Source organism: Drosophila guanche, unplaced genomic scaffold (assembly GCF_900245975.1).
Source record: "Drosophila guanche unplaced genomic scaffold, DGUA_6, whole genome shotgun sequence".
Taxonomy (NCBI): Eukaryota; Metazoa; Arthropoda; class Insecta; order Diptera; family Drosophilidae; genus Drosophila; species Drosophila guanche.
Genome location: NW_022995743.1, coordinates 12,390,038 through 12,414,611, shown reverse-complemented (window position 1 = coordinate 12,414,611; position 24,574 = coordinate 12,390,038). Strand labels below are relative to the sequence as shown.

The 24,574-nt window shown below is 53.4% G+C and overlaps 3 protein-coding genes and 1 non-coding gene across 5 annotated transcripts; 2 read left to right on the top strand and 2 right to left on the bottom strand.

Moving 5' to 3' along the window:
* Nucleotides 1-566: 566 nt before the first annotated feature.
* Nucleotides 567-640, bottom strand: LOC117578898. The gene has a single exon (XR_004573403.1). It is a non-coding gene; the product is annotated as a small nucleolar RNA snR61/Z1/Z11 (small nucleolar RNA).
* Nucleotides 641-2,262: 1,622 nt separating this feature from the next.
* LOC117592107 (protein disulfide-isomerase A3) lies at nucleotides 2,263-5,033 on the top strand. Its single transcript, XM_034285628.1, has 4 exons — nucleotides 2,263-2,562; nucleotides 3,241-3,681; nucleotides 3,844-3,951; nucleotides 4,024-5,033. The coding sequence occupies exons 1-4, from the start codon at nucleotides 2,405-2,407 to the stop codon at nucleotides 4,787-4,789; spliced, it is 1,473 nt and encodes a 490-aa protein (XP_034141519.1). The 5' UTR covers nucleotides 2,263-2,404; the 3' UTR covers nucleotides 4,790-5,033.
* LOC117592108 (protein cutoff) lies at nucleotides 5,034-6,616 on the bottom strand. The gene is made up of 5 exons (XM_034285629.1): nucleotides 6,489-6,616; nucleotides 5,836-6,372; nucleotides 5,641-5,782; nucleotides 5,361-5,580; nucleotides 5,034-5,301 (listed from the first exon to the last, which is right to left on the bottom strand). Exons 2-5 carry the CDS (start codon nucleotides 6,365-6,367, stop codon nucleotides 5,056-5,058), a joined length of 1,140 nt encoding a protein of 379 aa, XP_034141520.1. The 5' UTR covers nucleotides 6,368-6,372; nucleotides 6,489-6,616; the 3' UTR covers nucleotides 5,034-5,055.
* Nucleotides 6,617-6,728: 112 nt separating this feature from the next.
* LOC117592106 (midasin) lies at nucleotides 6,729-24,398 on the top strand. 2 transcript variants are annotated; one of them, XM_034285627.1, is made up of 14 exons: nucleotides 6,729-6,993; nucleotides 7,058-7,278; nucleotides 7,337-8,315; nucleotides 8,369-8,532; nucleotides 8,591-13,796; nucleotides 13,859-14,018; nucleotides 14,075-15,897; nucleotides 15,952-22,335; nucleotides 22,395-22,521; nucleotides 22,581-23,055; nucleotides 23,119-23,224; nucleotides 23,287-23,970; nucleotides 24,039-24,238; nucleotides 24,271-24,398. In XM_034285627.1, the coding sequence occupies exons 1-13, from the start codon at nucleotides 6,877-6,879 to the stop codon at nucleotides 24,213-24,215; spliced, it is 16,623 nt and encodes a 5,540-aa protein (XP_034141518.1). In that variant the 5' UTR covers nucleotides 6,729-6,876; the 3' UTR covers nucleotides 24,216-24,238; nucleotides 24,271-24,398. The 2 variants fall into 2 exon arrangements, with proteins under 2 accessions (XP_034141518.1, XP_034141517.1); XM_034285626.1 differs by having other exon boundaries at nucleotides 24,039-24,398.
* Nucleotides 24,399-24,574: the final 176 nt, after the last annotated feature.

The following is a 24,574-nucleotide window of genomic DNA, read 5'->3' as shown; positions in this document are numbered from 1 at the left end:
GATTATAGGAGAGCTGCAGGTTTTTTTGTTTGTTTTTTCGTAGTTGTGTGTGTGGTTTTAGGGATGGTGTGTGTTGGACAGCGTGCAGCAGGTGGAATTTCGATATAGGGTTCAACAGGCGCGGTAACGAGGGGAAGAAACAAATGGGTAAACAATTTCGTTAGCAATTGGTTAGGAATTTAATTATTAATTAGTTGCATAGTTGTTAGTGGGCACAAATAAATTTCGTTGTCTACTAATAATCTAATCAATATTCGTTTTTTTTTTTCAATTTTTGTTCGCGTGCTGCCAGCGCAGCCACAAAACCTAACCTCACAATCGCGGCACAGTCAAAACGTGTTTTTTTTTCGCTCAGCACTCGCAAGCAGTTTGAGGTTAGGTTAGGTGCAGCAGCGCCGCCGCATGTGATGGTGGTGGTGGAAAAAACCAACCAGCCAGAGGGGGGAGGTAACAGAACAGACAAATAATTGTTGAACAATGAAGTACGCATACCGCATACACATTTATCTGCATGCAAAAGAGAGATCAACCTATTTATTTGAACCATTTTAAAAGCTAACTCGATTTTTTCAGTGGTTTTGGTATTTATGCTATCGTCAAAGTTCTTCAGTAGCAGAACTGAAAATAATCATCATGGTAAATCGAGTTGCTAAATTTAGTACATATGCGCAAAGAAATTTCCAGCAAATCTCGTTTTGTTCGCATGCATGTGCGTTCGCGTGTGTGTGTCTGTGACGCCAGTTGCCGGCCGGAGAGCGAGGGAGAAAGCAAAGAAAAATGGCGACGACCCATACCAATGTGAATGTGACTTGTGCAAAAGCGAATGATCGCCGCGGTGGCACGAAAGAGACGGAAAATTTTCCAGAACCAAATGCATGCAGTGGCTTTTATAGACCTGGCTCATGCAAGAGGTCAAGCTAAATGCTTCGAAAATCCGGATGCACCTTATTTCACAACAGCTGGCAATTGGCAGTGTGCTGAATAGGTAGATTGGCGAGATTTTCGCGTGTTGCTAGGAAAGATATCCGGGCACTTGAGTCACACCATGAGTCGCCATTTTGAAATTCTTTTCCATGTAGAGAAAGCTGAAAATATATGCGTGCGAAAACCACGTTTTCTGCACTCTATTTCATCGATGGTTTGTGCTTTTGCAAAGCAAAACGGGTATTAATTGATAGAACAATTAGCGGCACTAATCAGCGCCGACCCCATCGATGCCACACATGCAAAGTGGGCGTGGCAATTTACAACAAATTACACCACATTGCGGAATAAAATGTCGCCTATTGGCGAGAATTATTTAAAACGATTGGAAACGGTGCAGAAAGGGTCGTTGCGTTGGCCACAGCACTTATTTCGAACAAAGTGTGCACATTGCCACGTGTTTGCTTTTCTCATCACTATGCCTCCGTCAGCACCTTTCACTTTGGCAGCCTCGTTAGAGGTTAATTTTCCCAGAGGCACACACATGCACTGCAACACGCCACGATGTAGCGTTCAAACTGCATATTTGTTTATAAATTGTTCATTGGCTGCAGTTTCGTTGCACATATTCACTAAATCCTCTTACTAATAGGCACTTTAATTAGTTCACTTTGGATCCAGAAACTTACTCTCGAATAAATTGAATGAGATATCACAGTCTATGCGATTCCGGCGACAGACTTGAACAAAGTGAACGAGTGTTCGGCGGCCCAGAAGCCAGGAAGCCTCGCAGGTCGAGCTGTCAAAACCGGCCGGAAACGCAAAAAGCGATGACAGATCCATGGTGTTTTTATAAAATACTTAAGTACCCTTAGTGCATTGAAAATACCGAAATGTAGACAAGTAGCTGTTGATGGGTTTTTAAAAACGTTAAGTGGCCATTAATTAATCTGAAAAATTTGTGCAGTGCTGCCAATGAAAAACACACCATGCTTGAATCAATAACTCAAGTGCCGTTAACGTACCAAATACAGGAAATGTAATCAACAAACTTGTAGGTTTAGGAACTTTTAAGAAGATGAAATTCAATGGAAAATGCATTTGTTTAGTCAACCTGAATTTCCTCATATTCGTGCATATTTTATTTGCATCAACAAAATAAAAACATGAAAATACCATTTGATGTAGGCAGTATTAATTAGAAATACGAAAAACTATCCAGAAATGCTGTCAGTATTTGTTCAACAAACCCGCCGGTTGCGGGTATTTTTCGGTATTCGGTATTTTCAGCATTACTTTTTGGTCACACCAAGAATCAACGAACGAATAGCGACGTGGCGACCGACGGGAAGCAAAATCAATCGCTAAAAGAAATTTACCGGTCCAGTACACAGTTAGTCTAGTCGCAGCAGGCGGTTGTCAGCCGAGTCGAGAAACATATATTTATTTTGGTGGAGATTGTGCTACTTACTAACTAAACATGATCAAAATGCGGTGTCTGGCAGCTGCCATGCTAATTTTCGGATTCATTGCAACGACAAAAGCCGCCGAAAGTGACGTTCTGGACCTGGGGGACGACAACTTTGTGTCCACACTGAAGCAGCAAGAAACGACATTGGTTATGTTCTATGCCCCCTGGTAAGTGTGTGTGGGGAGCGGGCGTGGCAGCTCGGGAGTGCAATTACCTTAATCAGCTTGTTGCGTCTGCTTTTTAATTAAATTGCGCTGCAATGAATCGAATCAAATGTACACGTCAGCGTTAAGGAGACAGGGTCGAAACAGAGACAAGAAAAAAAATCAACGACTACAAAGAGTCGGTATCAGAGTCGGCCATTTTAAGTGGTAGAGGGCAGGGCAGGGCAGCGGGCAGGCAGCTTCAACCAACGAATGTGTCAATACAAATACACCATCTCTTTGTTTGCGTGTGAGTGTGATGTGCATGATTAGGAGAAAACTTCAAAGCTACCATTTTCAGAAGGGGTTCGGGTGTGTGTGAGTGTGTATGGGCTTGCCGGCCGGTCTTCCAAATCCTAGGGGGGCTGTAAAATTACATTTAATCCCGTCATCCCCATTCGACTTATCAGCACTAGCAGCATAAGCAGTTTAATTAGACGCTGTTGGCACTGCGAGTGCCTGATAAGGAACCCAACTGATAAGTGCTGGCACTAACAACCCTAGCTATAATTACAAAGTATTCAACTTTTTGGGTAACATGTCTTCCTGTTGTCTTGATAAAAATGATGAACTGGCTAAATTTTTTTCCAGAAACAACTGTGTGACGTGTCTTAAATTTGTCTGTTTTTCTGTTATTTCTAGGTGCGGCCACTGCAAACGTCTCAAGCCTGAATACGCCAAGGCGGCTGAGCTCGTCAAGGATGATGATCCACCAATTAAGCTGGCCAAGGTTGACTGTACAGAGGCTGGCAAGGAGACGTGCAGCAAGTACTCTGTGAGCGGCTATCCCACACTGAAGATATTCCGTCAGGATGAGGTGTCGCAGGACTACAACGGACCACGCGAAGCCCTCGGCATTGCCAAGTACATGCGCGCCCAGGTTGGACCTGCCTCCAAGAATGTGCGCTCTCTGGAGGAGCTCGTCAAGTTCCTGGACACCAAGGAGACCTCAATATTTGGTAACTTCGAAGACATTGACTCCAAGCTGGCGAAGATCTTCCTCAAGTTTGCCGACAAGAACCGCGAGAAGTATCGCTTTGGCCACAGCAGCGACGAGGAGGTGCTGAAGAAGAATGGTGAAACGTAAGTGATGCCATCTCAAGACTGCACTTTGTTATATTTATTATATATTTTTTAATACAATTTGTTAAGCAAAAGCTAGTAAAATAAATAGCCATTAATTTTATATTTGTTCCCTTGTCATAACTAACACATATCCTCGTATTCGATGACTCTTCCCCACAGCGATAAGATTGTGCTGATCCGTGCTCCCCATTTGAGCAACAAGTTCGAGGCGTCCACAGTCAAGTTTGAGGGCGAGTCCGACCTGAGCACCTTCGTCAAGGAGAACTAGTAAGTGGCCTGCGATATCCTCTATCAAAGCACAAACACTCATTTGACGTTCGTTTTGTTGTTTCTCTGCAGCCATGGCTTGGTTGGTCATCGTACCCAGGATACGTCTCGCGACTTCCAGAACCCCCTGATCACAGCCTACTACAGCGTCGACTACCAGAAGAACCCCAAGGGCACCAACTACTGGCGCAACCGTGTCCTGAAGGTGGCTAAGGAGTTTGCCGGCCAGATTAGCTTTGCCATCAGCTCCAAGGACGACTTCCAGCACGAATTGAACGAATACGGCTACGATTTTGTAGGTGACAAGCCCGTCGTTTTGGCCCGTGATGCCAAGAATCTCAAGTACTCGTTGAAGGATGAGTTCTCCGTGGAGAACCTGCAAGACTTCGTTGAGAAGCTGTTGGCCGGCGAACTGGAGGCATATATCAAGAGCGAAGCCGTCCCAGAGTCGAACGATGCTCCGGTCAAGGTGGCCGTGGCCAAGAACTTTGACGATCTTGTGATCAACAATGGCAAGGACACGCTCATTGAGTTCTACGCTCCATGGTGCGGCCACTGCAAGAAGCTGACTCCCATCTACGAGGAGCTGGCCGAGAAGCTGCAGGACGAGGAGGTGGTCATTGTCAAAATGGATGCCACAGCCAACGATGTGCCACCAGAGTTCAATGTGCGCGGCTTCCCCACACTCTTCTGGCTGCCCAAGGACTCGAAGAGCAAGCCAGTGAGCTACAACGGTGGTCGCGAGGTCGATGATTTCATCAAGTACATTGCCAAGGAGGCGACCTCAGAACTGAAGAGCTTCGACCGTGACGGCAGGCCCAAGAAGACCGAGCTCTAAGCTCTAATCATAAGTTCTTAACTCTAACCGCCAACTGCGTCGTATATGTGGTGTGGTGTAGTAGCGGTGTAACTAGCATTTCCATATTTTTGTAAAATCGAATGCATTCTCCTCAAACTCTTGATGGGACAACAATTGTATTAAATTATATAATAGTGATGATACCGCAGATGAACACAAAACTCCCATGCAACCCATGGAGCCCATGAAGATGTCACAATAAACTTAAAACTTCATTTATCTACTCAGCACTCGCTTTATTTCAATTATTCCACAAATGCTTCGCGGATGAGATCCTCCTTGCGCTCCTCCAACATGATGCGAAACCAATCGGGAATGAATGTGAACTGGCTTCTGCCTGGATAGTACTTGTAGGAGATCTTTCCAGGGATGGCATCGAACGTCGTCAGAAACACGGTCTTGTAGCAGTCGACCGACGACGTAAAGGAGCAAATTGTTTCCACCAGCCGAGCCATGAAATTGAAACAGACATGTGGCAACCAGACCGATTCCTGCAAAAGCAAAAAACACATCAGAGTGGATATGCGTAGATTTATGCGTGAACACTTACGCAATCCCTAAAAATTTTTCGCACAGATATCTTTTCAATGGTGTGCGCTATAATGTGACGATTTACATAAGCAACGTGAATATTTTCGATGCCCACTATGAAGCACTTGATCCACCACTTGAGGGCCTCGCTCCGGTTGTGCGCAGTCCATTCATCAACGCTCATATTGTCTGGGCGAATCTGCAGATCAGTGAAAATGTCGTTTGTATCTGGCTTCACGCTAGAGGGTGAAGAATGGAAAATTTAAACACGATTTCGTATGTCCAGACGTTGTACTTACTTCGCGTAGTTGAGGACAGATTCGGCCAGAACTGGTGCATCGAAAATGAAGCGCTTGCCATTTATGGTGACGGAAAACACACCGTGATATTGGCCAGTCCGTTCCATTGTGCCGCCTGGTTCCGGCAACGTATTTGGTTTCTCTGGAAAATGTCATAGTGAATGGTAATAATGTATGCTTAATTCACTGCCCTACCGGATAGGAAGTGCCTACGCAGCGTTTCAACCCATTCAGCATTCATTTCCTTCATGGGAGAATTGTTTGGCTCCGAAAGAATAACGGGGCTGATGTAGATCGTGTTGCGATACTTGGTGATGGCGAGGGTCCAGCTCTGCTCCTTTTCGTAGGGCGTCCTCAGGATTAGTTCAAGCACTTCGCTGCTGCACACGATATCGTGATTGACTTCCACATTAATCTGGTCCTTGAACTGTAGAAAGGCTGTACCTTTGCCCTCCATATACAACAGTATATTGTCCAGGCTTGGCTGCAGCAAGTGTAACCTTTGTGAACGCCTAGCCTCCGAATCCCCCACATGCACTTGAATCTGGCCCATTGGTGGAACGAACAGGTAACGCTTTCGATTCTCATTTTTCTCGAATTTTCCATCCGGCGATAAGCTAAAGCCGCCATGAGTTTGAGGCTTTGAGAATGTAGGAAAAACAGTTCGGTCCTCTTGGGTAATGACGTGTGGCTTTAGATTTAATATTATCTCTTCAGGATTCATCATGGATTCTATAAAAACGCAATTTTCCCTTAAAATTGCTTTAACCGTTGCTTTTGAACCAAAATGGCAGCGTTGAGTGCGCAATTATACATACATGCACACACATATGTTTGTATATACACACACGTCTGGCGCGGCCCTCGTTAATTCACAGTTCGCTAATAGTTCGAAGATATAATTGTTTAATAGAAGCTTTGAATTTTTAAAAGGATTAAGATTTAATAAATTATTATCGAGAGTCTACTGTGCTTCCACAGTTATATGCCGGTATGTTGGTATTTGATGAAATTCTTCGTATTTTTTGTGGCGGTATTTTCGGCCTGCAGCTGGCACGGTATTACTTAAACCGATAACAGCAACAAAATAGACTGCGCGCTGCACGTGTTTCAAAATTCGCGTGTGTTGCTGGTTTATTCTCCTGGTCTGTGCGCTGAAATTAACAAGAAACACACAGTTTAAGTAGCTCAAAAGAAGTAATAATATCCCCACACAGTTGACCGGCTACCAAGGAAATGGAGGTAAATGCCAGCAAGCTACGATTTTGTGCCCAGCGACTTCTACAGTTAACTGCCAACGAGACGCAAGACAATGTGTTTGTTCAGAATGTGCAAAAGTTCATCAAGAAGCAGGTTGGTGAATATATTTTAATACAAATAAACATAACACTCATAAAAAACCTTTGCGACACTCTAGAAATATGTGCCACAAGACGTGGAGCGTCTGTTCAGCAGTCTCAGCGAGCAACTTGCGTGTCCCGCCTACACCGTGCCCCTGGCAGTTAGTTTCGAGGAGCAACTGTTGCTGCTCCTAAGCATGGCCTTGCGATGGGACCCTGCAGGCCACGATCTCCATCAATATCACATGGAGTGCATTGCCCTGTCAAAGTTAATGGACTTCTCCGTTGATGCCCAAAGGTAAGTTGAAAATCCCTTTCCCATATATTTTTATCAGTAACATTCAACATCCACTTAGATTCGCTAAGAGCTACTTTCACAACAAGCCAGCTCCATTCGAGAAGAACCAAAGTAATGCCACTGTCCCCAGCAAAAAGGCAAAGAACGCAAAGGCTAACCAAAAGTTGGATGAACTGCAGCTGCTGAGATCTTGCTACCAGTTGCTGCGCAGTGACACGTCCTACTATCGAGAGTTGTGGGACTGGTCTGGATTTATTACCACTTACTCGCACCTCAAGACCCCATGCCCGATGACACAGCTCTACTGCAATCACATCATGGCCATGCTCACGAACATGAGCCCCACCCAGCTGAATGAACAAAATGCCAAAATATCCACAGACGCACAGCTTCGATTCGAGCGGGAGAAGGAGCAGGCGTGGGCCATGGCCAGGCAGGTCGAGAGCTGCTGCTATGCCCCCGATGATGGTACGCCCGAGCAGATGCTCAGCCTGAGCCCCAACCAGAGTGTGACCAACATTGAAGGCGTGCTCTTGCCGACATTCAATGCGAAGAATCAGGAATTCTACGCCAGCACTGACGGCTGCTACGACCGCATTGTCAAAGTGGACTCGACGATTGTAAATCTGCGGAGCATTGCCCTTGGCGTCGCTGCAGCCAAGCCCATTTGCCTCTCCGGTCCGGTGGGCTGTGGCAAGACGACTCTTATTGAGTATCTGGCCCGCAAGACGGGACGCATTTGCCCCAAGCCAAAGGAGATTGAAACGCGCGAAAAGGCGCTGCGCAAGGCCGAAGACGATGACAAATTGTTGACGCCGAAGAAAGGAAAAAAGGGGAAAGAAAAAAAGAGAAAACTAGTGGAGGAGAAGGATCTACCCATCGACCAGGCACTGCTGGAACTAAGTGATGTGTCGCAAAAGCATGGCTTTCTGCGTATACAACTGGGCGATCAGACCGATAGCAAAATGCTATTGGGTCAATATCGCTGCACAGATGTGCCCGGCGAATTTGTTTGGCTTCCAGGTGTCCTCACGCAGGTAAGGAAGTAATTCAAAAGATATTTGATTTGCTTATTTTTTGGCTTGTTTAGGCTGTCATGCATGGCTACTGGCTGCTGCTGGAGGATCTGGATGCCGCCACCCAAGACACGTACACTATTCTGAGCAGTCTGCTGGAGCGACAATGCCTGAGTGTGCCCGGCTTTCGGGACTCTGTAAAGATAGAGCCGGGCTTTCAGTTGTTTGTGACAGTGCGGTAAGTCCATTTCCACATATTTATTTTCAAAGTTATCCATGTACATCCCTCTCTCTAGGACAAACAAATCAGCTAGCAATTCGGGGCAGAAATCGCTCTACTCGCTGCTGGATAAATATCTGTATACGATCAACGTACTGCCGCTCTCCCGCAACGAGCTGTGCAAGGTGGTGAGCACCAACTATCCCAAGCTGGCGACTGTCGCCAATCGAGTGGTGGACGTGTTTCTCACATTCTCCAGTGGCAATCACATGGCTGCCGACAATTTGCGCCAGCAGGAGTCAAACGACAAGGCGGACAATACGGAAAAGTATGTGGCGCTGCCCTTTGAGCAGGTCACACTCTCGTCCAGTCCCAACTCGGGACGTCTGGTCTCGACACGCGATCTGGTGAAGCTCTGCCAGCGCTCGAATGCCCAGTTCTCGGTGACCAGTGCCGAGTGTGCCTACTTTGTGTTCCAAAACGCAGTCGATGTGTTTTGCTCGTATCTCCCACAGAGCAAGGAGAAGATTACGCTCATCACGAGCATCGGCGCCAAGCTGGGCATCATACGCTCCAGATGCGAGCATTTTGCCAACGAATACAAACCGGATGTGGATTTTGGACTGGATATTATCAAGATTGGACGTGCTAGCCTGCTGGCCAAGTCGGAGCTGCTGTCCAACAATGAGAATGGGGAGGAGCAGATCTCAGAGCAAGATCTGAAGCGACAGAAACTAACCCAAAAGACCAGGAGGGCCATCGGCCAGAGCAGCGTGAAGCGTGCCACCTTCTCGTTTACGCGCCTCGCCAGCTGCATCTTGGAACGCATTGCCGTGTGTGTGAGCCACTCGGAGCCCGTGCTGCTGGTGGGAGAAACTGGCGTGGGCAAGACCTCCTCCGTGCAGTACCTGGCCGAGCGCACCGAACACAAGTTGGTCGTGGTGAACATGAACAACCAGTCGGATGTCTCCGATCTCGTGGGCGGCTTCAAGCCCGTCGAACTCAACTATGTGCTGTCGCCGCTGCGCTGCGAGTTCGAGCATCTGCTCTGCGAGACCTTCAATGCGGAGAAGAACATGCAGTTCCTGCGGATCTTTGCCACGCACTACAACAGTGGCCGCCACAGCGTCATCATACGCACAATGATAAGCCTGTGCCAGCAGGTGTTCAGGAATCCGGATCTGAAGAGCCACCAGACGGTGCCGCGTTGGCGCACGCTGTCCGAGAAGTTGCAGAAGCTGCAGACGCAGCTGGACAAGAGCATTAATATTTCGTTTGCCTTCATACCCGGCTCCCTGGTGAACTGCATCAGCAATGGGGAGTGGGTGCTGCTGGACGAAATCAATTTGGCATCGGCCGAAACGCTTGAGTGCCTGTCGACCATTCTCGAGCCGGAGGGATCGGTGGTGCTGCTGGAACGAGGCGACTTTACGCCCGTTAAGCGGCATCCGGACTTTCGCATTTTCGCGTGCATGAACCCCAACACGGACATTGGCAAGAAGGATCTGCCCGTGGGCATCCGTAATCGCTTCACCGAATTCTTTGTGGATGAACTGACAACCGACGCAGACCTTAGTCTGCTGGTCAGCGACTATCTGGTGAACACGGGCATCCAGCGGAAATCCGTGCACAGCATTGTCCAGCTCTACAAGTCGCTGCGTCGCCTCTCGGAGCTCCAGCTGAACGATGGCCTGGGCAATCGTCCCGTCTACTCGCTGCGCACCCTTTGCCGCAGTCTGCGCATCTGTGCGCGGAATCTGTGCGGCTCCATCGAGCGCAATCTGTACGAGAGCTTCTGCCTTAGTTTTCTCACCCAACTGGACCCCGAGTCGCATCATGTGGTGCTGCTGCTCATCCGCAATGCGCTGCTGAGCAATGCCAAGGCTGTGTTGAGCAAGCAGCTGCCCCGATTGGGGGAGAACTATTTGCAGTTCGAGGGCTACTGGGTGCAGCTGGGCGGCCTGGAGCAGCAGTCCTGCTCGCACTACATCCTCACGGAGAGCGTGCAGAAGAATCTGCAGGATCTGGCGCGCATCATTTCGATTGGCAAGCTGCCCATCCTGCTCCAGGGACCCACCAGTGCCGGCAAGACCAGTCTGATCGACTATGTGGCCCGTCGCAGTGGCAATCGGTGTCTGCGCATCAACAATCACGAGCACACCGACCTCCAGGAGTACATTGGCACCTATGCGGCCGATCTAGAGGGCAAGCTGACCTTCCAGGAGGGTGTCCTGGTGCAGGCCATGCGGCAGGGCTTCTGGATCATCTTGGACGAACTGAATCTGGCCTCCACCGACATTCTGGAGGCGCTCAATCGCGTGCTGGACGACAATCGAGAGCTGTACATTGCCGAGACGCAGACGCTGGTGAAGGCGCATCCCAATTTTATGCTCTTTGCCACACAGAATCCGCCGGGACTCTATGGCGGCCGCAAGACCCTTTCGCGTGCCTTCAAGAATCGCTTCATTGAGCTGCACTTTGCGGACATCCCACGCGTCGAACTGGAAACCATTCTCGAGAAGCGCTGCCTCATCCCGCCCTCGTACGCGCGCAAGATGGTCCAGTGCATGACGCAGCTGCAGCAGCATCGCAAGAACACCGCAAAGCAAGTGTTCACCCTGCGCGATCTCTTCCGCTGGGGCAACCGCTACACGCATGCGGACAAGTCGCTGCACGACGATCTGCGCTATGACTGGAATCAGCATCTCGTCGAGGAGGGCTACCTGGTGCTGTCCGCCAAGGTGCGCACCCCCGACGAGCATCAATTGATCGAGCGAACGCTGCACGCGAACTTCAAGAAGATCATCGACCACCAGCGGCTCTTCGACATTCAAACGGATCGCGAGAGCAGCTCTCCCGTGAGCAGGCACATCCTGCAGGCCATACGCAACTTTAAGCTGCGCGGAGACATCGTGTGGACGAGGAACATGACCCGCATGGCCGTGCTGACGGCCAAGGCGCTGGAGTTCGATGAGCCAGTGCTGCTGGTGGGTCCCACGGGCTGTGGCAAGACCACTGTCTGCCAGCTGCTGGCCAGCATAGCCGAGGTCCAGCTGCGGATACTCAACTGTCACATGCACACGGAGGGCGCGGACTTTCTGGGCGGCCTAAGACCCTGCCGCGGCGCGGATAGCACGCAGCTCTTCGAGTGGGCCGACGGACCGCTCATCTATGCCATGCAGGAGGGCTCCTACTTCATGGCCGACGAGATATCGCTGGCCGAGGACTCGGTTCTCGAGCGTCTCAACTGCATACTCGAGACGGAGCGCACCGTTCTGCTGGCCGAGAAGGGCGGCGTCAGTCCCGACTCTGACTCTGACTTTGTGGTGCAGGCCAAGGCGGGTTTCCAGTTCCTGGCCACCATGAACCCGGGCGGAGACTTTGGCAAGAAGGAACTCTCGCCTGCGCTGCGCAATCGCTTCACCGAGATCTGGTGCCTGCCCTCCGACAACAAGGCGGACCTCATCGAGATCGCCCACAACTGCATGGCCCGACAAGACCCCGCATCCAGCCGCAAAGTGGCCGAGTACCTGGTGGAAATAGTGCTCTACATGCGTCAATCCAATGACAAGTTTCGGTTCTCTGTGCGCGACATTCTCGCTTGGGCCAATTACATTGCAAGCAATCGACAGCTGAGCTTCGCGGAGCAGGCCATCTTTGGGCTGGAGACCATCTTTCTGGACGCACTGGAAATGTTGTTGCACGAGCCGCAGACCCAAGTGGAGCAGCTGAAGCGCACGATCATCGAAGAGGCTATCAAGCAGGCTGCCCTGATCCTAGACGAGCACTTTACCCTCGAGGAGGTGACGCAGAAGCGGGGCGATCGAGTGGAGTTGGATGCGGCCAGCTTTGGGTTGCGTCCCTTCTTCATTGCTGTCAACCAGGAGCGAAGCTTGTCGCCCGCCAAGCACGATGCCGGCTTCTTCTTTGATGCCCCCACCACCAAGCAGAATCTATTCCGTCTGCTGTCGGCGCTCTCACTGCAAAAGCCCGTGCTGCTGGAGGGACCGCCAGGCGTGGGCAAGACATCCATTGTGGAGAGCATCGCGGCGGCCATTGGCTACCAGATTGTGCGCATCAATCTGTGCGAGCACACGGACCTGGCCGATCTCTTTGGCACCGATCTGCCCGCGGAGGACAATTTGCTGGAGACCAACAGGCAGGAGGCTGCAACGAAGTCAGCCATTGGCAGCTTTGTGTGGCGCGATGGCCCCCTGTTGGCCGCTCTGAAGGCTCACAATACCTGGATACTGCTCGATGAGCTGAATCTGGCGCCCCAATCCGTGCTGGAAGGACTCAACGCTGTGCTGGATCACCGCGGAGAGGTGTACATACCCGAGCTGAACAAGAGCTTCCATCTGGCTGGCAGCACGCGCATCTTTGCCTGCCAGAATCCCCTCAAGCAGGGCGGCGGACGCAAGGGCTTGCCCCAATCGTTCCTCAATCGCTTCACCAAGGTCTACCTGCGCAAGCTGACCACCGAGGATCTGCTGCATGTGGTGCAGGTCAAGTACGGCGAATACTTTGAGCAATTGGGCAGCCATTTCAGCTCACTGTTGGAACCAGACAGCCCCATCCAGGGCAACCTCTTTGACGTGTACAATTGCAAGGCAACCAGCAATGAGGAGAATTCTCCAAACAGTTTTGATTTGGCCGCACGTCTGGTGCGCTTCTCGGAGCAGCTGGATGCGGGTGTGGCCACCATGGAGTTTGGCTACCGCGGCGGACCGTACGAGTTCAACTTGCGCGACATCCTCCGCTGGTGCGATCTGCTGCACAATCCCCAAACGGGCTACATCATCAAGGCCACGCCTCAAACTTCCTTTCGGTCCGCCTTTCGTGAGTTTCTCCTCACACTGTACGAACGCATGCAGCTGGTGTACTATCAGCGAATGCGCTGCGACCAGGACAAGGTCTACATACGGAACGCCTTCGCGAATGTCTTCCACTGCGATGCGGAGCAACTGAATGCGGTGGCCGAGGATGTGGCTCTGTACTGGACGGCAGACAGGGTGTATCTAAATGATGTGGTGCTGCAGCGGGAACAGGCCGACAGCCTGGACATGGCTACGCAGCAGGAGCAAAACGCTCCACTGCTGCTGCAGAGTCAGCGGCAGTTGCTCAAGCAAATTGTGGAGACGGTGCACATGGAGAAGCCGCTGCTGCTCTGCGGCGCCACGGACAGTGGCAAGACCAAGCTGATTGACGCTCTGTGCGTGCTCTCGAATCGTGTGTGCAATACGGACATCATTGATGACTCTGTCACGGGCAGTTTCCAGCAGGTAAATACAGACACAACTGTGAGTCCGCTTCAATCCTAATCCTGTGTTTCCTCCCCCACTAGATTGATCTGAATCGCCATCTGGAAGCCATTTACAAGCGCGTGGAGTCGCTGGTATTTGCCTCTGTGCAGCGGGCATTCGTGCAGCGTACAGACACAGACTTTGTGCAGCAATTGTGGAGCTGCTGGAGCAAGTACAACATGCTGGGCAAAGTAACAGAAGGTGAGACGACACCGGGAGTGATTTCCACTTGGAACTAACATTCGTACACCTTTCAGAATCCCAGCACGGCAGCGTGACCGATGAGCTGCAGTTCTTTGGCAAGCGGCTGCATGCGCTCGGCCTGATCATTCAGAAGCTAGAGGAAACGCCGGCGAGCTGCCAAGTGGCGGCATACCAGCAGCTAAGTGAAATCGGGTCCCAATTCATGGTGCTACAGGGATACATCAGGAGTGCGGAATCGCTCAACACGGGCGGCTCCTTCGAGTGGGTGGACTCGCGCATTGTGACGGCGCTGAAGTGCGGCCAATTCATGTTGCTGGAGCACGTGAATCTCTGCTCGTCGGCTGTTTTGGATCGCCTGAATCCGGTCTTTGAGCCAAATGGAAATCTGCTGATTGCCGAAAAGGGCATCACAGCCCAGGATAGCGCTGAGGTGGTCCACAAATCACCGAATTTCCGAGCCTTTCTCACCATCGATCCCAAGAATGGGGAACTTTCGCGGGCGATGCGCAATCGTTGCGTGGAGCTGTCATTGTCCCGGGAGGAGTACACCATGGACGACATGCGCGCGTTCGTGCACGGCCAGGGCGTGCACCAAACGGAGGCCATTGACTGCATTCTGGACATACATCGCGGCATAAGCAGCCTCACCGAGTTCAACAGCTACTCCATCTCGCATCTCACGCAATTGGCCTTTCTGAGCGCCGCTTATCGGCGCATTGGCTATCAGCTGAAGCGTGCCATCTATGTGGCTGCCATGGAGGTTTATGTGTACTCGGCCAATACGGATCTAATGGGCTACGGGCTGTCCTACTACCAGAACAAGCTGCGCGAAGTGGTGCTCGCACGCACGGAGCTCTACAAGGGAGAGGAGACAACCGTCGTTGAGGAGGATCTGCTCAGAGATGCCATCATCAGCACGGGTAACCTCAACTCCCTAAAGCTAATCAAACTCCAGGCGGTGGCTCTGCGCGTGCTGCTCCGTGCTTTGTCCCAGGAGCAGACTGAGGTGCCGCAGCAGCAGCTCGCGGCGCTCTTTCAGCGCATGGATGCTTTGGACTTGAGTGGACTCAAGCTGCAGGAGCTGTGCCGTCACTTTGTCTACATGCTGTACGAGTCGTCTGCCTTTGGGGATCTCCAGATGCGACATCTCTACCTGCAGCCGTGGCTCACAGAGCAGTCGAAGGAGATGCAAGAGTTGGCGGAGAAATTATGCAACTGTCTGGGCGAGCATGCCGGGCAGGGCGGAGATTCACTGCTGCTAAATCTGCCATGGAACAGGAAGCTCTTTCCCCGTCTGCGCGACTATGCGACGGCGGGAGAACAAACGTCAACTGCGGATACCTTAACGATCAGTGCCTCGCTGCTGGCTCGACTGCTGCTCCAAGATGTGCCCAGCTGCAGGCAGGCAAACGTGCAGCTGATGGGCGCCCTGCAGTATTCGCAGGCTCTGAGCGAGCAGAAGGTTACAGAGAAATACGCGAATGACTTGCTGGCGAACCTTGGGCAGTTCCTTGAGGCTCTGCACCAGGGATTGCTGCAAGAGTTGGCCGCAGCACGCTTGGATCTGCCACAGTATGCACAGCTCGTGACGAGATTCCACTGGTTTAATCGCCTGCTGGCCACAGCGCAGCAGAAGTTGCTCTACAACAATGAGATCTTTGTGCCGCTGATGCACAAGTTGGTGCTGCATTTCCAGTGGCTGCAAAAGCATCTGCTGGCACCCCTCTGGTCGGACTTGAATGGACAACCAGCACTGGCGGAGAGTGTGCAGAAGATCAACGATTATGTGGCGGAGACGCGTCGGCCGCTGAATATATCCTGCAAGATCTACGGCAAACAGTTTACACAGTTCCAGCCCTACTATCTGGATGAGCAGGTGAGTAAATCTGGATACCAGCAGACCCATAAATAAAACGATTCCCTTTCCTAGATCAAACTACACTTGGATCTGGAGCAACTTGAGCGCGAGCTGAGCGTGGTGCCTTGTTATGGCAGCTTGGAGGAGCCAGTCTGGCTGCGGAGATGGCTGGCCCTGCTGTCGGATGAGTCGCACAAGTGGCGCTCGTTTCAGCGCACGCACACGCAGCGCTTTGCCTTGAAAACATTCGAGCTGAGTGGTTCGCTGGCAGATGCCAATGCTGGGCTACAATCGTCGCTGCAAAAACTGCAAACGCTGCTCAAGGAGCAAACAGAAAGCAGTCTGGAGCATGCGGACCTGGACCTTGATGCACTCAAGACCTTGTTGACTGCCACAGATGAGGAGGAGGAGCAGCAGCAGCAGAACCAAGCAGACATCGCTTCGCCGCAGCTCTTGATGGCTGCTCTAAGGGAGTTCTTCATGGAGCGCCTGTTGACGGGCACGTGGCGTGAGGACTCTGATGACCAAGTAAATCCCATGTACACGGAGCAGTTGCTAACGCTAAATGGCCATCTGTGGCAGTGCCTGAACAGCCTGGACACGGCCACTCACGCGCAGATCCGCAGTGTCTGGCAGGAGCTGTGGCAGGAGTTGGATGGCCAGGACTTTGGCTCGCTTCTGGAGCGGCTGGGAGGCAGCTACAAGGGACTGCGCACGTATCAGCGGCAGTACCGCAACGCCCTGCAGTGCTACCAGCTGGACAATCTGTCCACGCGCCTTGACTGCGTGTGGGGACCCTCCTCCGCCGCGGATGAGAAGGATCTCTCCAGTCGCTACAGCTACCAGGGACCCGCATTGACCAGTGTCCTGCTGTCGCTCATCTGCCAGAAGAACGGCCAGCTGCGTTCGGTGCCCATCAGCCAGCTGCAAACGTGGCGCTCCTCGCTGCAACAGACGCGCCAGCTGCTCTGGCAGAACTCCACGCTGCTGGCATCCCGCTACAGTGCACGGGCCAACAACTGGTGGCAGGCGCGCGAGAGTGGCAGCCAGCTGCTGAAGGAGCTGGAGTACGTGACGCAACTGAGTCGCGGGGCACAGAAATCCGACGCGGGCTTTGAGCGTTGCAGCACCGAACTCAGCGCAATGATCGGCCAACTGCGGGCAAGCGATGATCCACAGGATTCCCTGACGTCCGCCTTCGATGTGGCCTTCACCCATGCCCTGGTGGGAGCTCTGGAACTGTGCCTGCTCACCCACGCGCCGCTGATCGATCCCGTGGAGAAGAATCGCCTGAAGAACCAATACATAACCGAGGACATTGACTGCCTGCGGAGTCTGACCACCGCCTACGACTTTATGGGAATCATCATGGACTACCGCCACTTTGGGGAGGAGATTCACACGGAGCTGGTGCAGCGCCTGCAGGCGGCACGCCAGCGACAGCAGCAACTCTCCCAGAAGCTCGCCCTGCGTCCCGATCAGTGCCTGTACGCCGCTCTAGTGCAGGATTTGACGCATTTCCTCCACTCGAATGGGGACTGCCAGACGCTGTACAACCTGCTGTGCGTCGTGCGCACCGATTGGAGCAGTTTTGTGGGTGCCCAGGTGGCCAGCAGTGGCCAGCAAAAGAGCACCAGCGAGACGCTTGGCAAGCTGCAGCTGTGGCTGGCCAATGCCCAGAGATTTGTCCACCACACGCTCACCCGCTACACCGGCTACTACCAGGACTTTGTGGAGCCCATCAAGTGTGCCGTCAATCAGCTGCGCTTCGGTTTGGAGACGCTGAAAGTGATCTTTGCACGAGTGCTGCAGGCGGGCAATGTGGCTAGGGCGGAGCAGCTGCAGCAGACCATCGCCGAGATTGTGCAGTTCCCCTCCCAGCAGCCGCTACGCACACGGAACAGCCATCTCTATGGACTGCTCTCGGAGCTGCCGCACTCGGAGCACGAGTACTTCCGCCTGCTGAAGGCCAAGCTCAGCGAATTGCGCAACTACATCGCCCTGGCAGCGAGCATCGACGAGGCAAGCTTTGCGGCCTACGACGATGCGCTGAGCATCTGCAACCAGACATGGCAGCAGGAGGAGCAGCGTCGCTGCCAGCTCAAGGCAGAGGCGGAGAGTCTGTACGTGACCAAGAGCCGCGGCGGCGTGGACAGCGATGAGCTGGTGGAGCTGCAGGAGATTGAGGAGAACTTCCCCACCCATCTGGAGGAGGACTTTGCTGAGTTTCTGGCCCAGCCCACGCTCGAGCAGGTGCTGAAGCTCGACAAGCAGACCGACAGCAAGGCGAAATTGTCGCAGATTGTGGCCGAACAGGATTACGCCTTTCTGGCGCGCAACTTTATCGAGGTAATGGCACGCCACACGCCCGTCTACTACCGCGAGCAGCCCAAGGACCAGACAGCAGCAGCGGCAGAGCTCCACTTCCTGTCGCCCTACTTGGCCCGCTTCCAGGTCTTTGCCCATCTGCATGGCCACTACCGAACCGCTCTGGGCGCCGCGTTGGACGAGAGCGCCTGCAACGGCCTGGCCTTTGGGCTGGCCTTGCAACAGCGCCAGCTGCGTGACATCGACTTGCAGGAGGAGGTGGGAGGAGCACGCAAGAGCCAGCCGTACGACTACTACAAAGACTCGAACATAGCCGAGGTGCAGGGCTGCATGGACGTGCTGGAGCGCATCGAGCGGCGAGTGGTGGAGCAACTGGAGCTGTACCCAGAGCACGCGGGACTGGCGGACATTCGACTGGTGATTGGCCGCATCCGCAAGCTGCCCGCCCACGCCTGTGTGGTGCGCTTCAACACGGGCTTCCAGCTGCTACGCCAGAAGGTGGCCCTCTGGAACGAGGTGGCCCACCGAAAGAACAATCTCGTGCCCGAGGAGCTGGAGGTGGCCGAGTTTGTGCAGCGATGGACCAAGCTGGAGCTGCAGCACTGGCGCCAGTGCCTCAACCAGACCGCCGAGCAGGTGGAGCTGCAGGCCCATCGCTACTGGTTCTTCATCTACAATCTGCTGCAGCAGTTCATCCAGCAGAAGAAGCTGGACCACTCCTACACGGACATAAAGTTTGCCGAGCAGCGCTTCGGGCAGGACCAGCTGCTGGACGCCCAGGATCTGGGCGAGGCCAGCCGCGTCGAGCTGCCCCAAATGGTGCGCATCCTGCGGCAGTTTGTAGAGGCCGCCGCCTACGGCGACTTCCATGTGCGCCTGCAGCTGCTCCACGGCTTCGAGATGTATCTGCACAACGTGGAGCGGGCGGGCAAGATTGAGGGGCTGCCTCCACTGATTGCCGCGCTGCACAATCTCCAACTGTACTTTTCACAGTTTGCGGGCGAGGTGGCGGAGAGCGTGAAGGCGCGCCGTGCGCCCATCGAGAAGAAACTGCGCGAATTCGTCAAGATTCAGAGCTACAGCAAGGACCTGAGCTACTTCAGCATGCGCAACAATGTGGCCGGCGTGCACCGGAACCTGAACAAGTTCCTCAAGGAGTACAAGCTGGCGCTGCAGGCGAAGATCAGCGAGGTCTTCCAGCCCAAGGATGCCACCGCCAAGGACTACGCTTTCGGCAACGAGAAGGCCAAGAATCAGCGGCACCTCCACAAGATTAAGTCCCTCCTCGCCGATCAGCCGGGCTGCTTTGTGGCCAGCGAGCAGCTGCGCGACAGCTTCTCCCTCCGCGCGGAGCATGTCGCCGACAATGCGCTGCTGCAGCGACTGGACAAGCACTTTGCCACCGCCCGGCATGTGGTGGAGGAAACGCTGGCGCATGTGCCCTACGGGAAGCTGATCACAGAGCTGGACGAGCTGCTGACCGATCAGCTGGAACGCTGCGAGCATCTGCGCGCCCTCAACGTAGATCGCAGCAAGGAACGACCGCAGCAGAAGCTGCAGGCCAAGCAGATACTCCAGCAGAAGCGCAAGGCGCTGACGGACCTCTTCAAGACCCTCCATCGGCTGGGCGTCAGCTACAAGACGGGCCTCATGGAGCTCTCGCTGCGCACCGACTTCGAGGACTTTGCACTGCCGCCCTACTGCATCCGGGCCATGCTGCCGCGCCTCCATCCCAGCTGGCAGCATCTCAACGAGCATCTGGACCTGTACTTCATGAAGAGCGTGTTCAAGCTGAAGCTGCTGCAGAACATTATGCTGACGCCGCTCTCGGAGCTGGGCCCGCCCAATATCGAGCGCATCAAGGGCTTTGCCGTGGACATGTTTCTGCTGGTGCAGCAGCAGCGCCAGCAGCTCTCCGATGCCACACGGCAGCTGCACGAACTGCGCAACGCCTTGGCCAATCTGCGACAGGTGGCCGATGCCAGGGAGCGGGCAGAGACTGATCTGCAGTCGCTAGACTTTGCCCGCAGTGCGGATTTGGGTGCAGAGATGAAGCAGAAGCTCTGCCAGATCCACTATGTCCTTAGGCAGTGGCAGCTGCTGCTCAGCTGTGCGCCGCCAAATCTTGCATCGTCGGAGGTCAATGAGCATCGCGCTCTGGAACGGACAGTGCCTCTGGCGCAGTCGCAGCTCGCGGAGCTGTGCGGGCAGATACTGGCGAGCAGCCAGAAGCTGCTGCACGAGCTAAACCACACCAGCCTCGAGTTTGTGTCCGCACACAAGATGGAGCAACACCAGAGGGGCTACCGCCAGATACTCGAGACAATTGAGAAGATCCTCGCGCTGCTGCGTACCGATTCGAATGCCCATCTGCCTCTGGCTCAGCCGCTGCTGGAACTGCTAACCAGCCAGAAGGTGGAGACACACGCTGAGCTCGGGCAGGCGCAGGCGGACCCCATAGATGTGTCCAATGCGGACACGGAACTGGCCAACATTGCCCACAGCGTGCTGCTGTCGCTGCAGAAGATCTACAAGCAGCACGGCCAAGCGCAGGAGAACGGCAAGGAGCAGCAGGAGCAAACGGAGGCACTGCAGGAGCAGCATCTGACAAAGTGTCTGACCAGCGATCTGGTGGCAGACTGGCAGCTGCTCAGCCTGCCACGCGTTCTCGAGAAGCTCTCCAATGTGCTGCTGGTGCTTAAGCATGCCCAGCCCAGTGCCGAGAAGCTGCTGTGCCTGCGTCGTGCCGTGGCGCTGATACCCATCCTGGAGCAGTATCAGCTGCTGGCCGACTATCTGCTGCTGCAGCAGCTGGGCACGCACAAGGTTTCGGCCAAGATGATGTCCGTGATGCTGACGATATTCGTGGAGATTGGCAGCAAGGGATTCTGCGTGCCGCCCGATCTCATGCAGGACGAGGAGGGGCAGTCGAAGCAGGACTCAAAGACTGGCGAGGGCTTTGGGCTGGAGGATGGTACGGGGGAGAATGATGCCTCGGATAAGATCGAGTCTGAGGATCAGCTGGACGATGCCAAGCGGCCGGAGGATCGCAAGGACGAGGACGAGAAGCAGGAGCCCGACTGCAAGGAGGAGAAGGGCATCGACATGAGCGACAACTTCGATGCCAAGATGCAGGACGTGGAGAAGCCCGAGAACGAGGAGGATGACAGCGGCGAGTCCGAGGACGAGGACGAGCTCAACAAGGAAATGGGCGAGACGGAGGAGGGCGCCGAGAAGCTGGACGAGCAGATTTGGGGCGACGACGAGGAGAAGCCCGAGGAGGAGGAGCCCGAACTCAACGAGGAGGATCAGGGCAAGGGCACCAAGGACGAGAAGGACACGCACAATGATCTGGACACCAAGAACGAGGCCGCCAAGGAGGATGGCCAAGATGAGCACGAAAAGGATGGCCTGGATGCCACCAACGAGCCGGGCGACAGCGAGGACAAGCGCAAGGAGCAGGCCAAGGACATCGATGACATGAAGGATCCGGAAATGGACGAGGAGCAAACAAATGCCGTCCACAACGAGCTGGAGGAGCCGCCAGAGCCCGAGGAAATGGATCTGGGCGACATGAACAACGTCGACGAGGGCCACGACGAGGCGGAGGAGCCCACCGACGAGAACCCCTTCGACATCGATGCCATGAAGGAGAACATGCAACCGGCCGAGGATGCCGATGGCGAGGCCGAGGAAGAGCCAACTGAGCAGGACGCCGATCCACAGAGCGATGGCAGCGACTCTGAAGAGGAAGCGGAAGCGGGCAAGGAGGCGGACGCTGATCGTAGCCAAAATGGCCCAGAAGATGAGGCAGACGAAGCCACAGCGGAAGACGAAAAGGAGGAGCCCACCACCCAGACGCGTGGCGAAGAGGAGGAGAAACCCGCCGATGCCGAGGAACCGGAGGCAGAGGAAGCCGAAAAGCGCGAGGAGAAGCCGGAGCAGCACACGCAGTCGCTGGACAAGTCCAGCAAGGAGGAGAATGTGCAGTCCGTGCCGGAGACGGAGAAGAGCAGCTCGGCGGACCAGGTGCAGCAGCCACAGGATCAGGATGTCAAGCAGGAGCAAAAGATGGATGAGCAGGAAACGGGCGAGGAGAAGGATGGCGTTGGCCAGGCCGAGAACGATGTAAGTGCGCGCTCGAGACAAACTCTGCTACGATTAACCATTTGTCAACCATTTTGCAGACGAACGATGGCGGCCACCAGGGCGTAGCCGAGACCCAGGAGACTGTGTCCCAGGAGGAGCGCAAGAACGAGAAGCAGACGCAGGAGAAGCGCAAGCAGGGACGCACCAACGAGGAGCGCACGCTGGGTAAGCAACATAGATTCCCCCAAGTATTCCGAAATCTAATCTGTTTCGTTTTTCAATAGGTGAAGCGGAAAAGAATAAATTGAAGCAACTGAAGACCATTGACCAGATGAAGGAGTCCAACGAAAAGGAAGAGTCCGAACAGCAGCAGCAGCAGGAGGAAACAGATCCCGCCGAGGCAGAGGAGTACCAGCATGTCAAGGAGCCAAAGAACAGTGACAAGACTACGCTGGATAATGCCACCGAAGAGCAATCGAAGAAGATCCAGAACCAGGAGGATGATGAGGCGCCCACTGAGGAAACAGAAGCGGATAATGCCGATGAATTGATGGACACCGAAGAGCCAGCAGTCGAACAGGAGGAAGGCACACAGCTCGAGCAGCTGGGGGCAGAGAAGACGGAGCAAAAGTCCGATAAACCATCCAAAACGGAGCAGTCCAAGGAACGTCTGGAGACACCCGAGGGCATGGAGATCGAGGGTGAAGTGGTGCCCACAATGACAGTGCCACGCAGCGCAGAGACGACGGCGCACAGCAAGTGAGTAGATTAAAATCTAAAGCAAATGGCAAAGCAACTTATTGCCAATCCCTGATTGAACAGCATCGAGCTGCTGATGGACAAGAGCGCACAGGCGGAGGAGCTAAGCACGGGCCAGCAAATAGAATTGCGACAAATGTACCAGCAACAGTTGACCACATTCCGCGGTGTAAGTTTCAGAGGATTCCTTACCAAACTTATCAACTAAATGTTCACTCCCTTTTTGTACAGTCTCAACCGCAACACGAGGACTACGAGAACTGGCAGAGTATATCCAGTCGCATGACCCAGAACGCGCGCGAACTCTGCGAGCAGCTGCGTCTCATCTTGGAGCCCACGAAGTGCACGCGCCTGAAGGGCGACTATCGCACCGGGCGACGCATCAATATGAAGAAGATCATTCCCTACATTGCGTCCCAGTTTCGCAAGGACAAGATCTGGCTGCGACGCACGAAGCCTGCGCAGCGTGACTACAAGATTACGATTGCCATTGACGATTCCAAGTCGATGCATCACAACAATTCCAAAACGCTGACCCTGGAGGCAATCTCACTGGTCTCGCAGGCCCTCACACTGCTGGAGAGCGGCCGCCTGAGCATTGTCTCGTTCGGTGAGGCGCCCCAGATCATCCTCAACCACACGGAACAGTTCGATGGTCCGCGTTTGGTGAACGCCTTAAACTTTGCTCAGGACAAGACGAAAATTGCTGGACTGCTGGACTTTATGCGCACCGCAAATTCGGAGGAGAGCGGCCTGGGCGGCGACAATGGCCTGTTTGAGAATCTGCTGCTCATTCTCAGCGATGGACGCAACATATTCAGCGAGGGCGCCCAAAAGGTGAAGAGTGCCATCAAACTGGCACGATTGCAGCGCATCTTTCTGGTGTACATCATCATTGACAATCCCGACAATAAGGTAGGAGAGCACATTCCAGAATTGCCATTAAACTTTGTACTTAATCACACACCACATTCTCTTTGTAGAACTCTATACTGGACATACAGCATGTGGCAGTGAATGCCGATGGTTCGGTGAACATTAGCTCGTATCTGGACAGCTTTCCGTTTCCCTACTACGTGATTGTGAGGGATCTGAACCAGCTGCCGCTGGTGCTCAGCGAAGCCATGCGGCAGTGGTTTGAGCTGGTGAACAGCGAGTAATAGCTTGACCTGTACAGCACTACAAACTGTATCATGAAGATACATATGTTTGCCTTAATTGGCACATATTTTTTAATAGGCTTAAGTAGAAATTGTATATCTGTAGATGGATTAGTTTAAGCGTAGCTTTAAGTGCACATGCTGCTAACATTATTCCCTTGTAATAAAACACATCCCTCTAAAGTTTAGAGCAGTCAAAGCAAGGGTTGGCCAATTGCAAGCGGTATTTAAGAGCTATCGCATGCCGGCTAAGGGCACGAACCATTTATATTTAAACTCTGTGCAAGTCAGGACAGTTTCGAGTGCCAAACGGAACATCAGAAAGTATCTTTTATTAATAATTATAGACAGAAATCCAC